Below are 24,203 nucleotides of genomic sequence, written 5' to 3' on the forward strand. Positions count from 1 at the left end.
AACAACAAATTTCCGCGTCGAGAAAACTAAATAATCAAGACTGAAAAATTGTGTAACAAATATAGTATTTGATTTCAATAAATATTGAGTGTTACAATCTCTATGGTGTTCCTCTTATTCTTCGAGAATGTAAAGTATCTTAACGAGCTTGACTTTGATTTGATTCAAGGGCTTGTAAAGCCTGGTCTTGAATCTCCTTCTTGAACTTGAATTTGGATTTGATCACGAACAAGTAATTTGATCTTGAACGCCTTGGTATTTGATTTGGCTTCGTTCTTGATCTTGAACTTGTAAGTTGAGTGCTTGTAGAGAAATCTGCAGTGTTTGATCCACGAGCTCTCTGATTGCTTCTTGTTATCACTTCTGGTGTCTTCTATCTTTATAGAGACCTCTATTTATAGTTTTAGGGAGTGATGTGGCTCTGCGATTTGATTAGTCTGTTTGAACTAACCAATACCATCTAGACACTTGGCACAACTTTATTGGTTGTTGATTTGACTTGGATTACCACCTTTTCTTGACACATGACGTGATTTTATTGGCTCATTTATTTGACTTGGATTGCCACATCACGTGACATGTGCCGTGATTATATTGGCTCATTTATTTGACTTGGACTGCCACATTATTTGACACGTGGCATGAGCATGTGCTTTAATATGGGCTAATAGGCATTTGGACCTTGGGCTAATAAAGTGGGCTTGTCATTTAATTTATAGTCCAATTAAATGGACTTGCCCAACACATACATATTGAATTTAAATAATTAGCTCAATTTACTAGCCACAATATTTGTTTGGACTAGTTTCTTGAATTTAATATGATCCAAATTATTTTATGAATTTAAATCTGATAAAATTTAAATGCTTACAGGCATATCTGGTATGTGTTATTCAAATTTTCACATGTTCTACTGAATGTAATAATATTGGTATTATCGCTATTCTACCTATTTATTAAATTATTCACATCAAACATAATTTGATTATATTGTTCAACTGTTCAGAAATTTAGTACTATATTCATTATACGATTTTTGTAAGTTGTTCATATATTTTGCTGGATGAGCAAATTTTATTTGTATTTTTTAATTGTTCATAAGTTGCCGGACGACCAAAATATTTTACAATCTTCATTCAATCTATCTTGTTAGATTGTTTATCAGTTTAGCCGGATGGCCTAAACTTGTATATATTGTTCATTACTGATGTAGGTAAATATCATGCAAAAACATGAAATTAATAATGACAGAAGTCTATTAGTGAACAAATTATGTCGTTACCATACGCAAGATGTGAATCTTGCCTTTTAGATAGTATATATGGGATCAATTTCTGCACCTTTATATGACCTATGCAATTACAATACTCCCACAATTAATGTATTAAGACTTTAGTTTGAGTTTATTTTTTTTTCATGGGTTGAGTTTAAGAAAATTCTTTATTTGTGACAAGACAACAATATTCTCGATTTTTTTTTATTTTTCCTGCAACGTAAATACAAATCTAATCTATTACTATAAATTTAGATAAAAAAAATTATAAGTCAATATATATTTAGCAAAAATTGAATGAATTAAAAAATTTATGATCTGTTGAAATATCTTTTACGTGAATTTTCTTAAGCAGTATTCCTTCATTAACCTAGCAATAAACTCACATTCATGTATACCTTCACACTTAACCAAATTCAAAAAATTTAAAAAGAATGAACAATTGGATGTTAAATATTTTCAATATAAAAACATATACAAGCAATATAAATCTGAGGAACGATATGCGTTGTTTATTTTAAAATTATCTATAAAATAATATCTCAAAATTAGAAAATATTTATATTGGCTTCTAGAAATAAAATTAAAATATTAAAATATTTAAAAAACAATTAACGAGAAAGTAACCATACATATAAGGATTGGAGTTTTAAATATCAATGATTAAATTAACCGAGCATATTTTCTCTATTATTATTGTACCTTTGTTTGGATTATTATTTAAAATTTATTGTATTGTATTGTTAAATTCATTATTACGTAACGACAAAAAGATCGTTTTATGTGACGACCGATTTAGTGTGATCGTGTCGTTATCTTATTTTTTCCTCATCTTGTCCTTACTATATTTATATTTACGCTTTACCCTACATTTTTTATAATTACTTTATCCCATACTTTATTTTTTCTTTGTAATATTGTACTCTTTTAAATTGTTAGTGCGTGATATTATTAAACAACAAAAAACGATACAATCTATTCAAATATTGCATACACTACGATATAATACAATATGTTAAGAAAGGATCAAATTAGAAGTGATTAATTTAGGCTAATGTTTAAATTATTATTTCTACCATGAAAACTGTAATAACCCGATTCAATTACATGTTCTACAACAAAAATATTCCGTTTTGAGGTACTTTCAGTCCTTACTATATATTAGCAGATAGAAATCACTTGCCCCCCAAGTAAACTTGAATTCCTTTCACCCTAAACAAACACATTCTTCACATTAGCCTTTCGATCGGTTAACAATGGTTCTCGAGGTTTGTTTCTTAGCCTCTTTATATTTTTTGTCAATATTCAGTTTTAATCTGTAAGTTATTTGTTGCAAATTAGGGTTTCTTACGGTTTTTTATTGTAATTATTTGTGTCAGGCAACAATGATCTGTATCGACAATTCTGAGTGGATGCGTAATGGAGATTATCCGCGCAATCGATTTGAAGCTCAAACTGACGCAGTTAGCTTATTTTGTGGTTCCAAAACCCAGGTAATATAGCGTAGAGTATAATGAAGAAAGATTCAAATTTGGAAAATATTAAAAATATTTATGTAATTCAAAAAATAATTACTAGAAACACAAATAACAATTGTAAGGAAATGATACAAGTATTACTAACTGAAATAGTTACTCCCATCATTCCAATTTATGTGATAATATTTGACCGGACACAGAATTTAAAAAAGAAATACAAAATTTTTGAAACTTGTGGTCTAAGACGAGGCATTGATATTTGTGTGCAAAGGTGGATCCATCATTTGAAATTTATGCGTTCTGAACTTGCCACAGAGCCTATACTCATCTTTATTACTGGGTTTGCAATTAAATATTTCCTAATACAAATACATGGTCTAAGCAAAAGCTACTTAGTTTGTCCGAGTCCGCACCTAATGCTCTAGATGCGCTTCTGTTTGTTTGAATCATCTCATTAAGGATACAATGAGAAGTTTAAAGTTAAATTATTTCTAATATTAGAAATGTGTCATTCTTTTCGGGTCAGACTAAAAAGTAAATACCATCACATAAATTAGGAAGGAGGGAGTATTGTTTGGTGTCATCATTTTCAAGAGGGAGCCTCATGGGTAATAAGACACCCGCCATAGCGCCTTGATTGTCTGCACTTAAGCTCATCATTTATACCTAGCTTCAAGACTTAACTAAGTGCGCCTCATATATATGCTTATACTGAGTATGCTCAGTTATCACAAAGGAGTAGTGGGTGCAATGGTACTATGCACGTAGTGATAAGGAGTTTTACTCTTTAAGAATCTCCGTGAATAGATGAATCAATGGCTATGTATTTCAGTAATTTATTTACCTTTTAGTAAGCACCAAGTCTGTACTCTTGACTGTTCCATTATCTGATCTGTGTTAATTGGTTTGCAGTCGAATCCCGAGAATACAGTTGGAGTATTGACCATGGCTGGCAAAGGAGTTCGTGTATTGGTTACTCCTACCAGCGACCTAGGAAAAATGTTAGCTTGCACGCACGGTAAGCTTCCCTAGTCGGCTGTGCTTTTCTTATTAGTAATTCATTACTGGTAGAGGCCTCTAAAATCACTTCTATAGGTTTTGCGGCTTTCTGTGTTGACGCTAAATTTAATGGACACTAGGTTTACTAAAACAACTTAAGATTTTGATGCCAAGAACAAATATGGAATGTTGAGTGGTTGCGGTTCTAGTACTACTTGTATAAGATCTTGTCAAAGTTTTTTCCGGAAGTTTCAGGATATGACTCATTTGTTGGTGTTTGTTTGAGTGTGCCTAGGCCCTAGAGCCACTTGTTTCTTCCTGTCCAAGCTGTTCCTTTTTTCCAGTTGTGCAGTTACAGTTTTTTCTCTAATGGAAGATTTACATAAGAGGGTTATCAGTATCCCCTATATCACTAGGTATTTTGTGATGAAACCTATTTATACCCTTCGTAAATTTTAAATAATATCTCAAAAACTTGCCTGCCTTCTTAAAATTCAAACATATGGGCATCGCCATAGAGAAGGACGATAATTATCTAAAATTAAAAAGAAGACATAATGCCATTGTAATATTGTACTCCCTTGATTCAATTTTATATAGTATCATTCTTTCCTTTTAATCTATTAAAAAAAAGGCACCTTTTTATGTTTAAAAACTTTTTAATTTTAAGCTTCCAATTGTATCCTTAATGACATCCTTTATAGCCATAAAAATGCCATGGCATATTTAATACAGGGAAAAGGGCCAAATATACCCCTCTACTTTCATATATTGTCTGCATTTAACCTCCGTTATACTATCGGGCCAAATTTATCTCTACAATCAACAAACTTTTAAAAATACCCCTTGATTTGTTAAGTAATCCAAAATCTCCCAAATTCCTTTTATTTAAATCACTTGTTGTTCTTCTTGGTCCACTATTTTAATTTCAAAAATTACTATTGATGTGAATGCTAAAGTTACTAGACTATACAAATTATTCATAATTTTTTTTTATTACCAATGCGCCCATTTCTCTTTTTGTAATAAATAAAATTGGTTTAATTTTTTATTTTATTTTTCAATCATATACACACCGTAGAATTTAGTGGGTCTATTTATTGTGTATTATATGCATATGATCATCATGTATGTATATGTATATTCAAATATATTTTGTCATTGACTAGTTAGTATAGAGTTCGATTGACTAACTTAAGGGTGCAAAATGTGTAGGCATTTAATTAAAACAAAGTTGAATTAGACAATGTAAAGTCTCCGAGGTACTTCAACTTCAATCACTAATAGTTGCAAAGTCTCCATACATTGGGTGCAACGAATTCATTAAAATTGGGATGTTGTAAATACTTTTAGAATTTAGAAAAGCTACCTAATTTAGATTTTTCAATTTACTATACTTTGTTTATTCGGTTGTATTATTTAATATTTTTTTCTCTTATTTTTTCTCTCTAATTAAGAAAGCAGGTAAATGCCAATTATTTCAAAAATAGTGGACCAAGAAGAACAACAAGTGATTTAAATAAAAGGAATTTGGGAGATTTTGGATTACTTAACAGATCAAGGGATATTTTTAAAAGTTTGTTGATTGCAGGGGTAAATTTGGCCCCATACTATAATGCTAGGGGTAAATTTGGCCCGATAGTATAACAAAGGTTAAATGTAAACAATATATAAAAGTAGAGGGGTATATTTGGTCCTTTTCCCTTTAATATATCAGGGGTTCTAAGAGTACTTTTGATATACGCCAAAAAGTTCTTTTTTCTTAAACATTGTTCCAGTGAAATACCCCCATATAAAATGAAATGGAGATAGTATGATGTAAATGTAAGTTCTGCTGCTTTATAGTTGAAAAAAATGAAGTTTTCTTAAAAGGAAATTAGACGGCGCGTGATGTGTGGGTTAGGTACGTCATGGGCTCAAATCATGGCGTAGACAAAATCCTTGTATTTAAATGGAGAAGGGCAAAGGAGCAGGCCCATTATCCATGGAGTTTCGAACTGTGCACCACTACCCTCGGGAATTTCTCGTTTATAAAAAAAGTGAAAATTCCCCCTTTTTAAGATAAACTGTACTGTAATAAAGATGTTCTGTTCCTACACTTTGTCTGATAGCATTTTCAGTCCTTTATTTGGCATAGACAGAGGAGGAAGCTTTTAAGTCCCCAGTCGAATGAATTAAATTTTTGGATTTGTTAGGAGGGCTGTAGAGGATGATGAGTGTTTCTGGGATGCTCTATGTACCTTTTTGTGCCACCTTGGTACCTGATGAATGAAATTTACCTTATCACAAAAAAATAGAAGGTCCCCAATCGAATGAGAGAAAAGAAACAAAGTAAAAATGATGAGTTTCTTAGGAAGAAATGAGGTGGTGTAGTATAAAAACCTATAGACGTGTTATATCTGTAAAAACATGCCTAAAGGATTCGGAACAAAAGCGGTAATGAGTAAGAGATCAAATTTGTAACTGAAAGGACTGGCAATGCCTAAAGGATTCGGAACAAAATTGAGGATCTCTCTCTGAACTTCTGCACAGAAAGTCACTAAGATCCTCAATTTGGCTTTTCTCGATATTTAACCACTCATTTTTGTGCTGTATTCATTTACTTGCAAGCACAATAGAACAGCCGTCACCTATCTATTAGTTTAATTTTATTCAACTGAAGAAGAACGCTGCGGAAAGATAATCTCAAAGCTGGTGTATACTTGATAGTCTATGCATGGTACTCACATCCTTGCCATCTTAAGATGTTTCGTTAACTACATATTGTCTAATACACTCCTTTTAATAGCTTCATTTCAATTTCTTATGTGACCAGCCTTTTCTTTCCCCTTTCAGGATTAGATATCGGTGGTGAATTGAATTTGGCTGCTGGAATTCAGGTGGCACAGTTGGCTCTGAAGCATCGGCAAAACAAAAAGCAACAGCAGAGGATCATTGTTTTTGCTGGCAGGTGATGGCTTTTTCCTGTTTAGTCTTTGCTGCTGTAGCTGTTGATTTTTTTCCTTTCTATATTAACGTTTACTATTTGTTCAGTCCTGTTAAACAGGACAAGAAGGTCTTGGAGATGATTGGAAGAAAGTTGAAGAAGAATAGCGTAGCTCTTGATGTTATTAGTTTTGGTGAGGAAGATGAGGGGAAGACTGAGAAGCTTGAGGCATTAGTCGCTGCAGTAAACAACAATGATAGCAGTCACATCATCCATATTCCTCCTGGACCTACTGCTCTTTCTGATGTGCTAATAAGGTAACTAGTGATATTTTACCACCTTTTTTTTAACTTCAGATAACTTTCATAATACATGATGTTATTCATCTGAAATTTGCAGTACTCCTATTTTTACTGGAGATGGTGAGGGCGGGAGTGGATTTGCTGCAGCAGCTGCTGCGGCTGCTGCTGGTGGAGGGTCTGGCTATGATTTTGGTGTAGATCCTAATTTGGATCCTGAACTTGCTCTGGCACTTCGAGTTTCAATGGAGGAGGAAAGGGCTAGGCAAGAAGCAGCAGCAAAGAAGGCTGCAGAAGAATCTGCACAAGAAAAAGGAGAAATGCAGTCAACTTCTCAGGATATTACAATGACTGAAAATGTCAGTGCCAGAACATCTGAAACTGAAAACAAGGCAGCTGATCTAATGGTTGGTATATTACTATTTTGGAAAAATCCTATGACCTTTTGAGTTAAAAACATTAGAGAAGAAAAGAAGAAACTGATTACTTTTGAATGTTGATTTTTTGTTTTACCATTTTATTGTTGGGGAGGGGTGTGGGGGTTCCAATTATGGGCACATGACATATTTATGTTAAATAATGGTAAGCCCATTGTGGACAATCATTAATCGCGGTCAAGCTTGCTCGGGCTGTTGGAGCTTGGGACTAGGTAAGGGGATTTGAGTCTCTGTTACGGATCTTACACGCGACCAAGTATGACATTTTATATGCGACCAAATATGATGGATAGGCCAAGCCCTACGCATGAGGTGTTAAGTGCCACATTGTTCTAGTGCCTATTAATTGCCCAAATTTGGGAGAGTTGCATTTATCTATGTCGTATCTCTTTTACTCTTTTTTTTTGGGGGGGTGGGGGGGATGTATTTGTTATTGGACATCTGAAGGCTGAAAAATATAAGATGGGGCCCCAACATTGGGTAAACCAAGAATAAAGTTGCGTCTTATTCTGAAACCATGTGAAGAAAGATGGACCTTGGGCCTAACTCCGCCCAAAAGTTAACTCACGAGGTGATGATTAACCAAGGCCATATAAAGAGACAATAGCCAATGCCCTCAACCAATGTGGGACTCTAACACTAAGCATACTTAAATACTTCAGTCAACTTAAGATGTCTTCCAGCATCTTATTTTATCTTCACATACCTAGCAGAGAAACTTGTGGAGATAGAAATTTTCTTCAAGAAAATGAGTTCAAGCTTGAAGCTTTTTGTAATGCCTGGCCTTTTGTTACTCAATAATGACATTAACTCCTGAACTATAAATTGATCCCTTACAGGATGATGAGAATGCACTCTTACAGCAAGCACTTGCAATGTCGATGGATGATTCTTCCTCTAACATTACCCCAAGAGACACGGACATGTCAGAAGCAGCTTCTGAAGATCAAGATTTAGCACTAGGTTGGTTAAAAAACTATATTTTCAGGTCAAGTTCTTTGTTTGGCTGATATCATTAGGTCATAGAAATATTCTTCAAAATTTTAGCAAGTCTACCTAATCTCATCAGTTCTTGTACATTATTTCAAGTTCTTTTTACTTGCCTTTTCAATTGATTTCAGTACTGGTAGATTTTACCAACTGCTATACATACAATGTGTAATATTACCTGTCTCACACTTGATTCAGTGCTTGTTCTTTGATACGATTGATTGTTTTCAATTAATGCATCTAATGTATACTTTGAAGAATGAAAGGAGCTACGTGAAAAGTAATCTCTCTGTCCCAATTTATGTGAGAATGTTTGATTGCGCACAGAGTTTAAGAAAGAAAGACTTTTTTAAACTTGTGGTTAAAACAAGCCATAGACATTTGTGGCTACAAATCGCTACATTATGGGGTAAAATGGGAAGTTTAAAGTTACATTATTTCTAAATATATAAAAGTATCATTCTTTGGGACAAACTAAAAAGCAGAGAGTGCCACATTTTTTTTTTGGTAATTAAAATATTATATTAATCACCAGTGGAAACATTACAAAACAAGCATAGCACACAGCTAGCTACTCTGAGTAAACAAAAAACAATCTACCTCCTATTGTGTTCTCCTATCCAGCAGTCTAAGCCTATACATGTAAAGCTGGGCTATGGATTGCAAATTTTAAAGATCAACTTCTGTAGCTGGATCCTTATGTCGCATATATTGGGATAGAGAGACTCTTTTTATTTATTTATTTATGAATAAGGTGAAGTCTATGCAAAGTATATCTATCTTGTTCACTATCATATTTTTTCTCACATTCTGATTTTTCTGGTTTTTTGGTCATTGCAAGTATAGATATATACTCCATGGGCTATGGGTTATTCCCCCCACCCACAAGGAAAAAGGAGGTTTCTGTAACTACCCTTTCATTTTTTTAATAGTTTGCATAATGTCTTTGAAATAACATGATGAGAGTTCCATTTCCAAAAAAGAAGATGAGAGTTGGCATTCTTTAAATGTAAAATATTTTGAATAACTGCCTATCAACCACACTTCCCAACCTTCTTATCATCCCAGAATGATCTATAAATGACAAAAGGTGTAATATGCGACACTGTTAGTTACCTGTTAGATGACTTTGGTTAGTCCTATGAAATTTTTTGAATGCCTCAAAGGCTGCAGCTGTGCACATTCCTTCTTGCTACGTTAGACATTTGTGTAAAGGTGCTTAGTTATGCTTTCTTAGACATTCATGTAAAGGTTCTTAGTTATGCTTTCTTGATATGTATTGTCGCTTCTTGTGCTTGCAGCTCTTCAATTGTCAGTGCAGGACAATACAAAAGATGATTCAAACCAGACAGATGTGACTAAACTGTTGGCAGACCAATCATTCGTGTCATCAATTCTTGCTTCAGTAAGTTGTTTATGCTGAGTAAAAGATGACACTCATTAGATGTATCATCAGAAAGTATCTGCTTATGGATCAAACTTCATATCTCCTTTGATTTTCATTTGGTATGTTTACTTTCCCAGCTTCCTGGTGTTGATCCAAATGATCCTTCAGTTAAAGAATTACTTGCTTCCATGCAAGGCCAGTCTGAGGTGAGTTAATTTGGTTGATAAGATTATATTAAAAAGCAGGCTGGTAAAGTATTGGTGTAGGGCGATATCTATTTCTTATTTTTGCGTCTTTAACATGTTAGATGGTCATTTTGTCTCTAGATTTCTAGTAATTTATCTGCTTTGTTTAATGGTGAGGATAAGTTGAATATTAGCTGCTTCAGATATCAAAAGAAGCATGCTCCTTGAATTTTAGAAATGTAGTATAACTTGAAAAGTTCATTTAGGAACTACAGCACCAGAGACAGCTGGGCACACCTACTGCTTTGCATATAAAACTAGCTTCTAGTGTTTGTTTAAAAGGAAATTCAAGGGTCTTTTGTTGAGACTAATTGGCTGAAAGTGATGATGTATAACCGCCTTTCGAGTCAGGGCACACCTGCTGTTTTAGTAGATACTTTGAGCATTATATTTTATATCTTACCAAGTGAACTCTAAGAAATAATTGTAGACAAAGCTGAGCTCATTCTTGAAGTAATAAAGTTTTGTACAAGGCCCTTGGGGGCGAATCTTTCTGAAAGAAACGAAAGGTGACCAATGAGGTGGAAGGCAACAAAAGGAAGATGAAGTTTGTGTTCTTCCTAGATTTGAGCTTCCAAAATTAACAGAGGAAAAAGCTGGGCAAAGGAAATAGAAATATTTGAAAGCTCTAATTGCGCAGTATCTGGATCATGTTATACTGATTTAGGTGCTGCCTTTCCTTCTCTTTGTGTCCTATTCCTTAATTCAATAGGCACTTAGCTTCTTGTATTGACACACGCTTTAAATGATGTGGACATAATAGGGCGTACGGGTCAACTTTGACCCAAATATCATGTTCTCTGTGGATATGTGTGTATTCTCCTAGCCCCAATACTGATTATTTTAGTTTTTAGTAGCATTCCGTCTCATCTATGTCTATTTCATCACAGCAGAAGGATGAGGACAAGGAGCAGAAAGAGGACAAAAAGTGATGATGCCTGGAACTAATGTACGTACGCGTCTAAGCAGTGTTTTCCTATGGAGCCTTTTCACTATTGGCTTTGAATTTCCCCCCCATAATTGTGCTCATGTTGATGAGACTGTGTTTATTTGTAGGCCAAGAAGCTCAGATGGTAATCAAGATATGATGCAGATTGATGAAACTGATTCTAGGAATGGGGCTTATAGTATTTTTTGTGTGGAAAAGAACTTAAATACTTTGTTACCCTCGGCCTTGCTTCTCAATTTGAAGTATAGTTTATTGAGAAAATGGCAAATGCCAATTGTCCTACCTGTGTTTACTGTTTTCTCTATCCTGGAAGCAGGAAAGATGGTGCCTAATTAGCTCTACGTACCCATCCTTCCGTTCTACCCCCACCGAATTAGAGGAAAAAATGAGAAAAATAGCAGCTCCTATTGGATAATGTTTTGCATGATTTTGTGTTTGGCTCAGCTTTGATGTCATCTGTTCTGTTGATTTACCAGAAATGTACACTTATAACTTGCTTCTTTCTCCCCATACCATATGAGGAAAATCATTAGGGAAAGTTACCAAAAAAAGGTAATTATTTTGTAAACTAAATAGTCAAAATTTTGAGAAGTTATAAACTAGTTAAGCTCAAGTAGAGCCTCATTTAGCAAAGACGACATCATCTCAGTACAACATATATGAGTGCACCATATAATCCACTGTCTTTGTTGTATAGCTAATGCAACATTTCGGTCGAAGTAGTCTTAGGGGTCATTTGGTAGGGTGCATAAAAATAATGCTGAATAAGGTGTATTAATAATGCTGATATTAATTATGCTTGCATTAGTTATGCTGACATATTTCTTATCCATTGTTTGGTTTGATGTATCAAAGCATTGCACAATTTTTAAAAGAATTGTTTGTTTACAAAAAGTACCCTCATAATCAGTCCATCACTTTTTATTTTTAAAAGAAACACATGTCGATGAATGTTTTTATATGAAAAAGGTTTTAAAAAAATTATTTGATTTGTTTACCTATATTGTAGTATAGAACTAGATATTTATTTATAAAAAAAAGAAAATATGCTAAGTATTTATTTATCTACTAGGGATGTAATTTTATTTTTCACTTTCTTGGATTTTTAGGCAAAGAAAGTTTGATTTAAAAAAATAAAAGGAAAATGAGCTGGTTACAAGTGCATTCCAGTACGTAGTAGTAGTGTGCAGATTTATGAATTTACAATGAAGAAATTGGCGATGTATAGATATAAATAGCGGGAGCAATTTCATTATCAAACTTTTCATCAAACTTGCATTAATATAATATCATATTTTAATCAAGCATAAATTTTGAAGGGCAATTTTATCTTTAACTAAGCTAATGCATGCATTAAAACTCATTTCATTATTGATACCATGATTTTCTATGCATTAGTTATGCATAGGATAATACCAAATAGAGTATATAACTAATGCTTGCATAACTAATGTGTAGTTTCAAAAAGTGTACGAAATAAGATATTATTAATATACAAAGCTACCTAGCAAACGACCCCTTAGTGTATTGGCCTGCTTCTCACTCTCTTTTCCATGCATAAAGAAAAAGAAAAACTTAATCTAACAGGAGTATTACATATGAGTCTTAAATTTATAGATAATTCAGGTAAATATGTGATGAACCAGAAATACTAAAAAGCTAGGCAGCTTTACTTGACTTTATCCATTATTCGTACGAAGTAGGAAAGACAAGAAAATAAGAAAAACAAAGGGAAACACGTACAAATGCATAAACAAAGGTTGTAGCTTAGCTCGTTGTGGTTGGACACTGATGTGTTATTTCCATGTAGTCTACCCACAAGAATTAACACCACTATTAGATTCAGAGTATATACATACCAACACTGCAATCAGATTTCTATTCGCAAATTTTCCAACAAGTTTTCAATTCCTCCGGAGAGATTGGGATCCATATTTCACCATTTTAAAATGAAAAATATACACATTCAGATCAAACATGCATATTCATAGATAGATCTCGATATTAAACTTTTGCACTCTACGTACTGACGTATTCAGACAAATTAAAAATGTGGAATTACAATGTTGATAGAAAAAGACATATATATATATATATATATATATATATATATATATATATATATATATATATATATATATATATACTAGTGAGAATGAGATCAAGCTTTAGTAATTAAGTATTAGCTCTTCACGCTTAATATAATGAAGGTAGTCGTCCTCGAATGATCAGTATCTCACTGATTTTTAAAGGCGTAATTTATGCACCTCTCATGTGATTGATTAGTAATTTAAAATAAATATTAATATTTGCTATAACAAAGTTAGATTACGTTGGTGTAAAAGATTATTACATTAGAAATGTATATAAACTTAAATACGAGAATCAAAGATGTAGCAATTACTACAGTACATTTTGCAATTTTAATATGATCACTAAAATGATTAATAAATTGTGCATAGATCGTTTTCAATTGAGGGAATGTTTGCATTGCAAATCATGTGAAGTGCATAATTCGGAAAACATTTTGAAACACGTAAGTAACCATTGAACGAGCAACTTCAATGGAATACATAAGAATGTTTCGAAAACACAAAAACAATTGATCATTTTTGGCCCATGCAGGTCTCGAACCTGCGACCTTCGCGTTATTAGCACGACGCTCTAACCAACTGAGCTAATGGGCCAGTTGTTCTCAGTACACTGATTTATAATTTTATCATTATCGAAGGTAATGGATTTTAACGTTGACGTAGATCGGAAGAAGCAGAAAGAGACCCAGATTTGAGCCATGAAAGATGATTACGAGGTAACAAAATTCTCTTTCCGTAATGCTCTGAGCCATGAAATTAGATGATTTCGACGTAACAAAATTCTCTTTTCGTCATGTTCATTTAACAGTTCAATCTAGTTATCGTTTTTTTTTTTGGTCTTCTGATTACTACTTGGCTACTTGCAACCTTCTGCTCTAAGTTTTTGAAGTTCTATATATTGTTTTCTGTTTACTCTTTCAAGTTCAATTTATTTTATCGAGCAACTTAGTCCTTTCCCATAGAGAGAACTGATCATAATCGTCAACTAATTTGGTATTGAGACGTAATGGTTGATTGATTAAGATTTGAGAGAAGAAACAATAATAGTGCAATTAATCATGTGGTGGGTAATTGATTGATATGTAGATTCTGTATTAGGAGTTTTACTTGTATGGCCAACTGAACTTATTGAAGCTTAAGATGAGAGAAATATAGAACAATTTGAGATCCAAATTTGAGATTTTTCTTGGAAGGTTTTCGGATGGATTTGGAATGGAATTATATCGAGTCACACATAACAAAAGGTCCTCTATTGGTTCAAATATTGTACCTATGATATAGGGCTTAAGGAAGGGAAAAAATCGAATATTTCACATAGTACTATTATCAATATGATTTATTTCGTATCAATCTGTGAAACAATTCGGGATACTAATTGATTGATAATATTCAAACTTTGTTATGACATGCATTGTTATTTGTTAATCAAGTTCGGCCTTGTAACCCGAGACTACATTGGATGAAAGTAAGGTGCATTTGAATGGATTTTCAATTGCTAAACAATAGAATTGATTTTTCTACGGTGAATTCTGAATACTAGATATGACCTCAAAATAACAAAGGTCAAGATCGGGTAATGAGAGGTTGAGGATAAGCTTTAGTGATAAAGGAGGTAGTGGTGCAAAGATAACTAAGAGGTTTGCCTAGAAACAACCATTTTTGAAAAAAAAATGTGCAATAACTCATTGATCGAACGCTCTTTCGCTGGAGATGAATGGGACTAAACGATCTCCCGAAACATTGGTAGGAATTAGGATAATGGACCACATGCTTCACTGAAATCTTCCACACAATTGCGTGGCACTTTCTTAAAAATAGTAGGGATTTTTTTTATTCCTATACACTATTTGAAACCTTAGTACTATTATCAATATGATTTATTTCGTATCAATCTATGAACTTTTTTGTGAGTTCGAGTCACCCCAAGAGCAAGGTGGGAGTTCTTGGAGGTAAGGATGCCGATGGTCTATTGGAAACAGTCTCTCTACCCCAGGGTAGGGGCAAGGTCTGCGTACACACCACCCTCCCCAGACCCCACTAGTGAGATTATACTGGGTTGTTGTTGTTGTTATTATGACATGCATTATTATTTGTTAATCAAGTTCGGCCTTGTAACCCGAGACTACATTGGATGAAAGTAAGGTGCATTTGAATGGATTTTCAATTGCTAAACAATAGAATTGATTTTTTTACCGTGAATTCTGAATACTAGATATGACCTCAAAATAACAAAGGTCAAGATCGGGTAGTGAGAGGTTGAGGATAAGCTTTAGTGATAAAGGAGGTAGTAGTGCAAAGACAACTAAGAGGTTTGCCTAGAAACAACCATTCTTGAAAAAAAAATGTGCAATAACTCATTGATCGAACGCTCTTTCGCTGGAGATGAATGAGACTAAACGATCTCCCGAAACAGTGGTAGGAATTAGGATAATGGACCACATGCTTCACTGAAATCTTCCACACAATTGCGTGGCACTTTCTTAAAAATAGTAGGAATTTTTTTATTCCTATACACTATTTGAAACCTTATTACGAAAAATGTCCATGTTTTGGTATTTACCCGACCTAAACACATTTTAGTTACAAAATATACACAATCCACCTTAAAAGGCTCCCAATCCATTATTTGTGCCTTCAATCAAGGGATTTAGTTACACCCTTTTCCTTTTTTCTCTCCTCTCTCCCCTCTTACAACAAACAAGATCAGTGAGCACGACTAAGAAATTTAAACATGCGTAAATTTCACCGAAAACAATAATAAAATACAGGAGGGGTCATTGAAAATATCTCAGTATAATAGTCAGATCGTGAATTACCTCTTCGGGTCTTCCTTCAAGATTATTCACCAAATCTATCATAAACGGGTTTTGTCTAGCCTTTCTCAAGTCCATTGTCTCCTTCCTCGATTTATTTCTCTCCTGCCTCGACATTTTATCTTCTTCCATAGGAGCAGGTACAAGTTTGGGGGGTCGATATACATTGCTGCCATCCTGTAGCTCAAGAAAAGAAACATTCAACCATCTCTTTTACTTTAGGAAATCATACAGGAGAATGAGAGAGTAAAATCATAATTTTAACTTTTTGAACTGCTAATGATCGAGTCAACTCTTTGAACAGTAAGAGGAGAAAGGAACTAAAATGGTCATTTCATGGTCAAGTACCAATTACCCAACAAATTTAAATACATTTTTATACAAATTTTATACAAATATATTTTTTGTATATTTTGTATCTGATTTATACATAGTAAAAATAAATTTCATACATAATAATTATATATTATACAACTTATCTATAACTTATCTACAACTACAATATTATACCACTTAACTATAATTTTTATACAAACTTTATACAATATGTCTTTTGTATATTTTGTATCTGATTTATACATACAACAACAACAACAATAATAATAACAACCCAGTAAAATTCCATTAGTGGGGTCTGGGGAAGGTAGTGTGTACGCAGACCTTACCCCTACCCGAGGGAGTAGAGAGGCAAATATCTGATTTATACATAGTAAAAATAAATTTTATACAACTAATTATATATTATACAACTTATCTACAACTTTCATACATTATTTCTACCCCAGTTATATACAACTACAATATCATACAACTGAAATATAATTTTTATACAATATTGTTCAAGTTTCATACAATATTTAAATTAAAAAAAATATATAAACAACAAAATACAATTTTTCTATAATTTTACTACAACTTTACTACAATTTCGTAAGTATAATGTATGTCATGTCTTCTTCTTCTTCTTCTTTGAGTTTCAATCTGAAATTCAGCCAAAATCAAGTCTAATTTTCACCAAAACACCCTCAAAATTGAGATATAAACTCCAAATAATATTCTCAATTGTTTGCAACAACACCCAATCCAAACAAATAATAATTTTTGAAAACCCAAATTCGAATTCAAAGCTTCAAAGCCTTTTAATGGATGTCAATGGTGAAATTGCTGCTCTCTTACTCGAATTAGGGCCGATCTTCGAAAATATTTTCTTCTTCATTGAAAGCTAAGAAAGCAACATGCGTTAATGGAGGTGTGTGGTAGGGTATTTAGAGCTTGAATCTATACAAATGTAGAGGGATTTTTGAAGAAGAGTGAAAAATTGTAGAGGGATTTTTGAAAAAGAGTAAAAACATGCGTTAATGGAGGGATATACTGAAGATACGTGGGCGGAGGGGGGGAGGGGGGGGGGAGGTGGAGAGAGAAACAGACATTAGAGTAATTTTAGGATTTAATAATTATCATTAAATGCCTAAAAATGTACATAATTGGTAATTTTGTATATATTATGTAATTAGATTAAAACTTGAGTAGGGAGAGTAATAAAATTTGAAATAGTGTATAGGAATATAAAAATTCTAAAATGGCATATGCAAGCTAATCTAAAAGTTTAGAAGTTCTCAATAGCATGGGAATAAAAGATATTAATAATAGCACCGCAAAGGAAAATAAGAGGTGAAATAACAAAATATCCTATAACGCGATGGCATAATTTTCCCATTGAAATTTACAACTTTCACAGATTATTTTTCTACTGCAACTTCAAATACTTTAAAATTAAACTCAAGGGTTGTCCAAATAACAACTTATATCAAAGAGAACATCTATATCTATATATACTATATTAAAATCACGAATGTCCTTAGTGAAATGTTGTTCGTCTTTTTGGCCTTAAAAAATAAAGTTTATCTTGAATAAAATAGTCTTTTTGATTATTTTTTTAATATTTAGGAATAAATAATTTCCTATTCTTTAGGAATAGTTATTTAGTTCATTCCCTACTCTTTAGGAAGGGCAAAGGTCCAAATATGCCCTTGTACTATAGAAAATTGAGTACATTTGCTTTTCGTTAATATTTAGCTCAAATATGCCCTTACCGTCACATAGTTGGTCCATATATGCCCTTAGAGTTACACAGTTAGCTCATATATGCTCTTTTCGAAACGGAATACATCCAAACTAATTAGCTCTTTCGTTAATTGTATTAAAGTGTATTACAAACACTATTTTCTTTGTATTAGTACTTTTTTTTCTTTACCTTTCTTCTTTTTTCTTTTCTTCTCTTTTTTTTTCCTTTTTCTTTCTCCCTTATCCGTTTCCTCCATTACTGATGTCTTCTCCATTTTCGTCACCAATTTCACTTGACAAAACTCATGAATTCCAATTATTAAGAAAATTCTCCCATAAGATAATCAAGTTCCAATTTCACTGGCCCTCTAAATAAATGAAATGAAATTATTCCAAAAATTATGGTTTAAACTTTAAAATAATATTAAAAAATCTCAACCTTTAACAATACTCAAAAGACCAAAATATTTAAATTATTTCTAGAAAGATAATTTAATAATTAAAACCCTAGAGTTCAAGTTGTAGTGTTATAAATTTAAGTTGTTAATCTTTTTTCAGCTGGACATTTTTTATTTTTTATTAACAATGTAAATTAGGGGTGTACATAGAACGGGTTGATTTGATTTTTATCAAAATCAAACCAAATTCATTATATCGGTTTGGATTGTTCGGTTTTGTTGGATTTTCGAATTTTTTGTTACATAAATATTATTTCAATCTTACTTTATTAAATTTTTTAGAACTAAATATATCTTCAGTAAAAATTAAAAAATTAAAAAACATAAGATCTATAAAAATATTCTTATGGGAGAATTTTCTTAATAATTAGAATTTATGAGTTTTGCCAAGAGAAAGATAAAGAAAAAAGTACTAATAAAAAGGAAATAGTATTTGTAATACATTTTAATACAATTAACGAAAGAGTTAATTAGTTTGGGTGGATTCCGTTTTGAAAAGGACATTATATGGGCCAACTGTGTAACTCTAAGGGCATATATAGACCAACTATGTGACGGTAAGGGCATATTTGAGCTAAAGTATTAACGAAAGGCAAATGTGCTCAATTTTGTATAGTATAAGGACATATTTGGACCTTTTTCGCTTTAGGAATATGCATTTAATTATTCTCTTACTACTTATAGAATTGATTTTTCAATGCGCTTTCAATTAACAGTAATAAAGTTTCCTTCACTTTCTCCATTTATAGATAGTAGCTAAATTGGTTTTTATTTAGTTTCATACCTGTATATAACTATAATATTGTAATTTTTTCCTATTATTATCTTAGTTCCAATAGGATATAAAGGATCTTTTCATAATTGTAATCAAATTATAAATGATGAATTTTTGAATTTTGGGTTAGAGCAAATCTCATGTGCTTTCTTAGGATCGCCTAGAAAGAGTCCTCTACATTAACGGAAAGAAGTCCTAGACATTAGGTATAACATTTCTTAAAAAAATTACTAATTATTATTTTTAATCCAATATAATTCTTATTAGATAAAATGTAATTACAGTAAATATTTAAAATGAGAATTTAAAGCAATAAGGAAGAAATAGTAATATATTTTAAATAAGTTTTCATTGATTATTATTTTTCGTAAATTTATTTACATTTATCTAGCAAATCACATCTCGCTTTATTCTTTATACAATAATAATAATAATAATAATTTATTTTTCACTCTTAACTCAAAATTAGTCATTTTTAGATTTTATGTTGTCATTTTATCAACTTTTTTTGTAATGTGTAAGACTAACCTCTTCATTCTCACATCTCTAAAAAAAAACTAAAAGATTAAATAGTTTACTTTATTTTATTTAACAAAGTTTTGAACAATCATGATAAAAGTACTTTTGTGTTATTTGTTTATTTTTAATATTAGATAATAAAGATAGCAACAATTTGGTCTTTATAAAAAATATATTTATATAATTTTCTAAAATTGTGCACTCATTGATAAGGAGTACATGCGTAAAGCACGCACTTTAAAAGTTAAATTATTATAAAAGTGGGAGAGTCTAAAGCAAATGCTTGATAGACCAAAATGCAACTAAACAATTACACGTAAGATATACATAATTCAATAATATTTATATACTATTTTAAAGTTTATACTTTATAAAAAACTATAGAAGTTAGGAAGATGAATTATTATATGATGAAAAAGTATAGAAGTTATGAAAAAGTACAGAATCAGAAAGGGGCAGAATATTAATAATACTTTGGTGGGGGGGGGGGGGGGGGGGCTGATCAGCATAAACGTAAAGTTAGCAGGAAAAAATCATTAATACCACTATTTTTTCGTTGAAATTAAGGAGAGACAACGGCTAGCAAATCAAACGGTAACCTTCAACGGTCGAATTATTCAAAAAAGACTCTCCCTAAAATCAGTCCATTTCTTCTTTTTTCCATCTTCAAATTCTCCCTCCATTACTCATTACAGTCTTCATCTCTAAAAACTCCTTCCTTTCCACATAATCTCTGCAAATTTTGGGTACTAATAGAAACAAAATTTATTCTATACTCAATAAGTACCAATAGTAGGAGCTGAAGATGGTGCAAGAGATGTGGAATGGACCCCCTGGTTTCAGACCAACAAAATCGGCGCCATCTTCACCGGCAAAGCCTCTTGGAATTTCCAAGATTCGTTCGGAATCCTTTCATATTATTCCCAAAGTACCTGTTGGTGACACCCCTTATGTGAGAGCCAAAAATGTCCAAGTAAGCTTCTTTTACAACCTTAGAAATATGTCAATACCTCTGAGTCTGAAATTGTGAAAAAGTTTTAATTTTTAACTACTTTTGGTAATCGACTTCTAGTTGAAGCAATTAGTATAATCAATGGCGGATGTTAGAAAATCCAGGATTTGATTCCTTTCATCTTGTCTTTAGTCAAAGGTCTACCGGAAACAGTCTTTTTGCCCCCACGGTAGGGTAGGGGTAAAGTCTGCGTACGTACTACCCTTCCCAAACCCCACTTGTGGGAACTCACTAGGTTTGTTGTTGTTGGGTTCAATGTTTATATTTTCGCGGTTGAATCTATATCACTCTTATAATTTTGGGTTTGCAACTTAGTATTTGTTGAAATTTAATGATATTCTACCTAGATATTTATGCTCCGTGCAAAAAAATAATCAGTTTAGTTGAACTCATTGGAATGACATTGCATCCACCGGATGTAGTATTTGGGGTAGCGGGTGTAGCTGCAACTACTGTATTCGACTCGAATTGTACATATGATGGATCAAATTTTGTTTTCAAAAATATATTTTTATACTAACTTTGGTCCTATTGATGTAAAATCGTAGCGAGTGCAATAGCATTAGTCTTGAATTAATGTTTTCAAGACTAATGTAATGGATGTTTTCATTAATTGCTGAATTGTTTTATTGTATGATCTCAGTTGGTGGAAAAGGATCCAGAAAGGGCAATTCCATTGTTTTGGGCAGCAATAAATGCAGGTGATAGAGTAGATAGTGCACTCAAAGATATGGCAATTGTAATGAAGCAACAAAATAGAGCTGAAGAAGCCATTGAAGCAATTAAATCGTTGCGAAGTCGTTGTTCTGATCAAGCACAAGAAGCTCTTGACAATATCCTACTAGACCTATACAAGGTCTACTATAATTCTCCAAGTTTACTAGAATATTTGCAGTTAATTTCCTTTTATGCTATGTAACAAACTTACTAGGTAGGGGTAAGGTGTGCCTACAGTACACACTACCCTCCCCAGACCCCACTTGTGGGATTAGACTGATTCTGTTGTTAGATGTTGTTGTTAACAAGCTATAATGTTGATATTATATAGAGATGTGGAAGATTGGGTGACCAAACAACATTGTTGAGGCACAAGTTGTACTTGATTCAACATGGCTTGGCCTTCAATGGAAAGCGAACCAAGACGGCGAGATCACAGGGGAAAAAGTTTCAGGTTTCTGTGGAGCAAGAAGCAACTAGATTATTGGTAAGTGATACACTTCTTTGGTTTTATTTTATATGAAGGTGTTTGACTTGTCGCAGAGTTAAAGATAAACTTTTTAAACGTACCAAAGTACTCTTAGAAAGGTGTTAGTGCTATTCTTTTTAGAATGTTAAAAAAAAAGGTCGTCATAGATTACTGGTAAATGATACTTCTTTGATTTTATTTTATATAACAGTGTTTGACTTGTTACGGAGTTCAAGAATGACTTTTGACACATACCAAAAATCATAAATGTGAAAGGTGTTCTCCTATTTTTTTTTTGGACTAGTAAATGATTGTAATTCTTCGGTTTCATTTTATATGACAAGATTTAACTTGTCACAGAGTTTTATAAAAACTTTTGACACGTAACAAGTACTCTTAGAACCTTAAATGTGAAAGGTGTTACTTCTATTCTTTTTAGTACGGTCTAAATGGAGAAAAAGAGTCATAGAAAAGGGAACGACGAGAGTATAGTTTTAACACTTTTGTAATGACGAGAGCATAATAGAAATTCATTTAACATCAAGAAGTTTTTTCTATCTTTTCAGGGAAATTTAGGGTGGGCATTGATGCAACAAAACAACTACATTGAAGCTGAGGATGCTTATAGAAGAGCACTAGTGATTGCACCAGACAATAACAAGATGTGCAATTTAGGCATATGTTTGATGAAACAAGGAAGAGTTAATGAGGCAAAAGATACACTTAGGAGGGTGAAACCAGCAGTTGCAGACGGCCCGAGAGGCGTTGATTCGCACCTCAAGGCCTACGAGAGAGCACAACAGATGCTCCGCGACCTTGAGTCAGTGCTTTTGAATAAAGGTGGCTCTAGGCTTGAACAAAGCAAGCTTTTTGATGCATTCTTGAGTTCTTCTGCAATATGGCAACCTCAACCTTGCAAAGAACATAACACATTTACTAACACCAACTCATCCAAATATGCTGATGAGAACATGAATTCTAACATTATAGCTAACCATAGGGTTCTTACAAAGAGTATGCAACCAACTGTTTCACACGAAAACTTGCTAAATATTCGCGCTCCTCCATTTTATACATCCAAGATTGTGAGTGAGCCGACGAGTAGTACCCTGATGCCCGAAAATCTTAAGAGAACAAGGTCAGGAAATGCAGCTCACCCCATGAGAATGACTAAAGAGTCCAAAGGGACAGTCATAGAACAAGAAAATATGACGCGAAAGCAGTCAAATTCAGAGTTGTTACCAAATAGCAAGGATTTTGAGCAAGCGATAATTGCTGCAGCTTTGAATTCAAGTGATGAAATATTGAAGCCAGAAGGAGGAAGCAAAGATACTGGAATTCTTCCAAGGAAAATTGACAAAAGATTAAAAGTTTTCCAAGATATTACCTTGTCTTTGAGTCCAAGAGCTTAACACTATTGACTTTTTAACTTCCTTAAATCTAATTTCAACTTTTAAGTTATCGTAATTCATTCTTAGGTTGGAGATAAGCTTCTTCTCCTTTCACATCCTCAAGTAGGAGAGTAGTATGCAGATGGCAAGAGATTTTCCAAATGAAACCTGTGAACAATTCTTTGTTGAAAAGGAAAAGATGTTTACAATTAATATGAAGCAGATGACCCTTGTTTCTCTTATGGTTCACTCACTTTCACTTTCCTTGCCTTTGAAGTGTAACTTGGGCTCCCAAAGTAGCAATGTAGAATTGTGGTATTTACTATTCTATTATGAGCAGAGGAAGTTTACTACCTCCATCTTATATTATCTTCTGTCTTTTAAGGTTTTCAAACGCCCTTCATCTCTTCCTTGAATGTTTCACTAAATGAAACACTTCTAGTAATTGGAACAACGACATGGATAAGAAAAGTAATAAATGATTTCTGGTTTTTGTAATCAAATATTTTTAAAACAAATTTAGTTTGTCATAACGACTAATATTAGAACTGGAGGAAGTATACATTTTTGCAGTGCTCAATGATTTCATCAATTTATAGTTCAAGATCTCCAACCCTTTCGTAGAATTTCAAATATTCATATCTAACGAAAGCATGTACGATGAAGACCATCACATTTGTATCCATCCAATTGATGATGGAATTTTTATGACTAATTTTCACTTGAATTATTGTTGATTTGTTCCAATCTACCACGCGCTCTCATAAAATACTTGCTCACAATTCATACATATGAAATTAATTATTCATGACGGATGTCTTCATTTGTTTGATGCTTATTGTAACGACCCGACCAGTCCTTTTGAGAATTTACTTCCCGTTCAGAGTCAATTCCATAACTTGCGTGTAT

At 32.9% G+C, this 24,203-nt stretch overlaps 2 protein-coding genes and 1 non-coding gene across 4 annotated transcripts; 2 read left to right on the forward strand and 1 right to left on the reverse strand.

The window, feature by feature from the left end:
* Positions 1–2,364: 2,364 nt before the first annotated feature.
* On the forward strand, positions 2,365–11,437 carry LOC107798338 (26S proteasome non-ATPase regulatory subunit 4 homolog). 2 transcript variants are annotated; one of them, XM_016621318.2, is made up of 11 exons: positions 2,365–2,541; positions 2,653–2,766; positions 3,664–3,769; positions 6,586–6,700; positions 6,784–6,993; positions 7,076–7,382; positions 8,252–8,375; positions 9,704–9,807; positions 9,927–9,995; positions 10,925–10,983; positions 11,091–11,437. In XM_016621318.2, the coding sequence occupies exons 1-10, from the start codon at positions 2,530–2,532 to the stop codon at positions 10,964–10,966; spliced, it is 1,203 nt and encodes a 400-aa protein (XP_016476804.1). In that variant the 5' UTR covers positions 2,365–2,529; the 3' UTR covers positions 10,967–10,983; positions 11,091–11,437. The 2 variants fall into 2 exon arrangements, with proteins under 2 accessions (XP_016476804.1, XP_016476805.1); XM_016621319.2 differs by having other exon boundaries at positions 10,928–10,983.
* A 2,159-nt stretch (positions 11,438–13,596) lies between these two features.
* On the reverse strand, positions 13,597–13,670 carry TRNAI-AAU (transfer RNA isoleucine (anticodon AAU)). The gene has a single exon. It is a non-coding gene; the product is annotated as a tRNA-Ile (tRNA).
* Positions 13,671–20,360: 6,690 nt separating this feature from the next.
* Positions 20,361–23,531, forward strand: LOC107798334 (protein POLLENLESS 3-LIKE 2-like). The gene is made up of 4 exons (XM_016621311.2): positions 20,361–20,678; positions 21,361–21,573; positions 21,766–21,921; positions 22,470–23,531. Exons 1-4 carry the CDS (start codon positions 20,511–20,513, stop codon positions 23,313–23,315), a joined length of 1,383 nt encoding a protein of 460 aa, XP_016476797.1. The 5' UTR covers positions 20,361–20,510; the 3' UTR covers positions 23,316–23,531.
* The last annotated feature ends 672 nt before the right edge of the window (positions 23,532–24,203 follow it).

The sequence above is a fragment of the Nicotiana tabacum genome, chromosome 14 (assembly GCF_000715075.1).
Source record: "Nicotiana tabacum cultivar K326 chromosome 14, ASM71507v2, whole genome shotgun sequence".
In the NCBI taxonomy this organism is placed as follows: Eukaryota; Viridiplantae; Streptophyta; class Magnoliopsida; order Solanales; family Solanaceae; genus Nicotiana; species Nicotiana tabacum.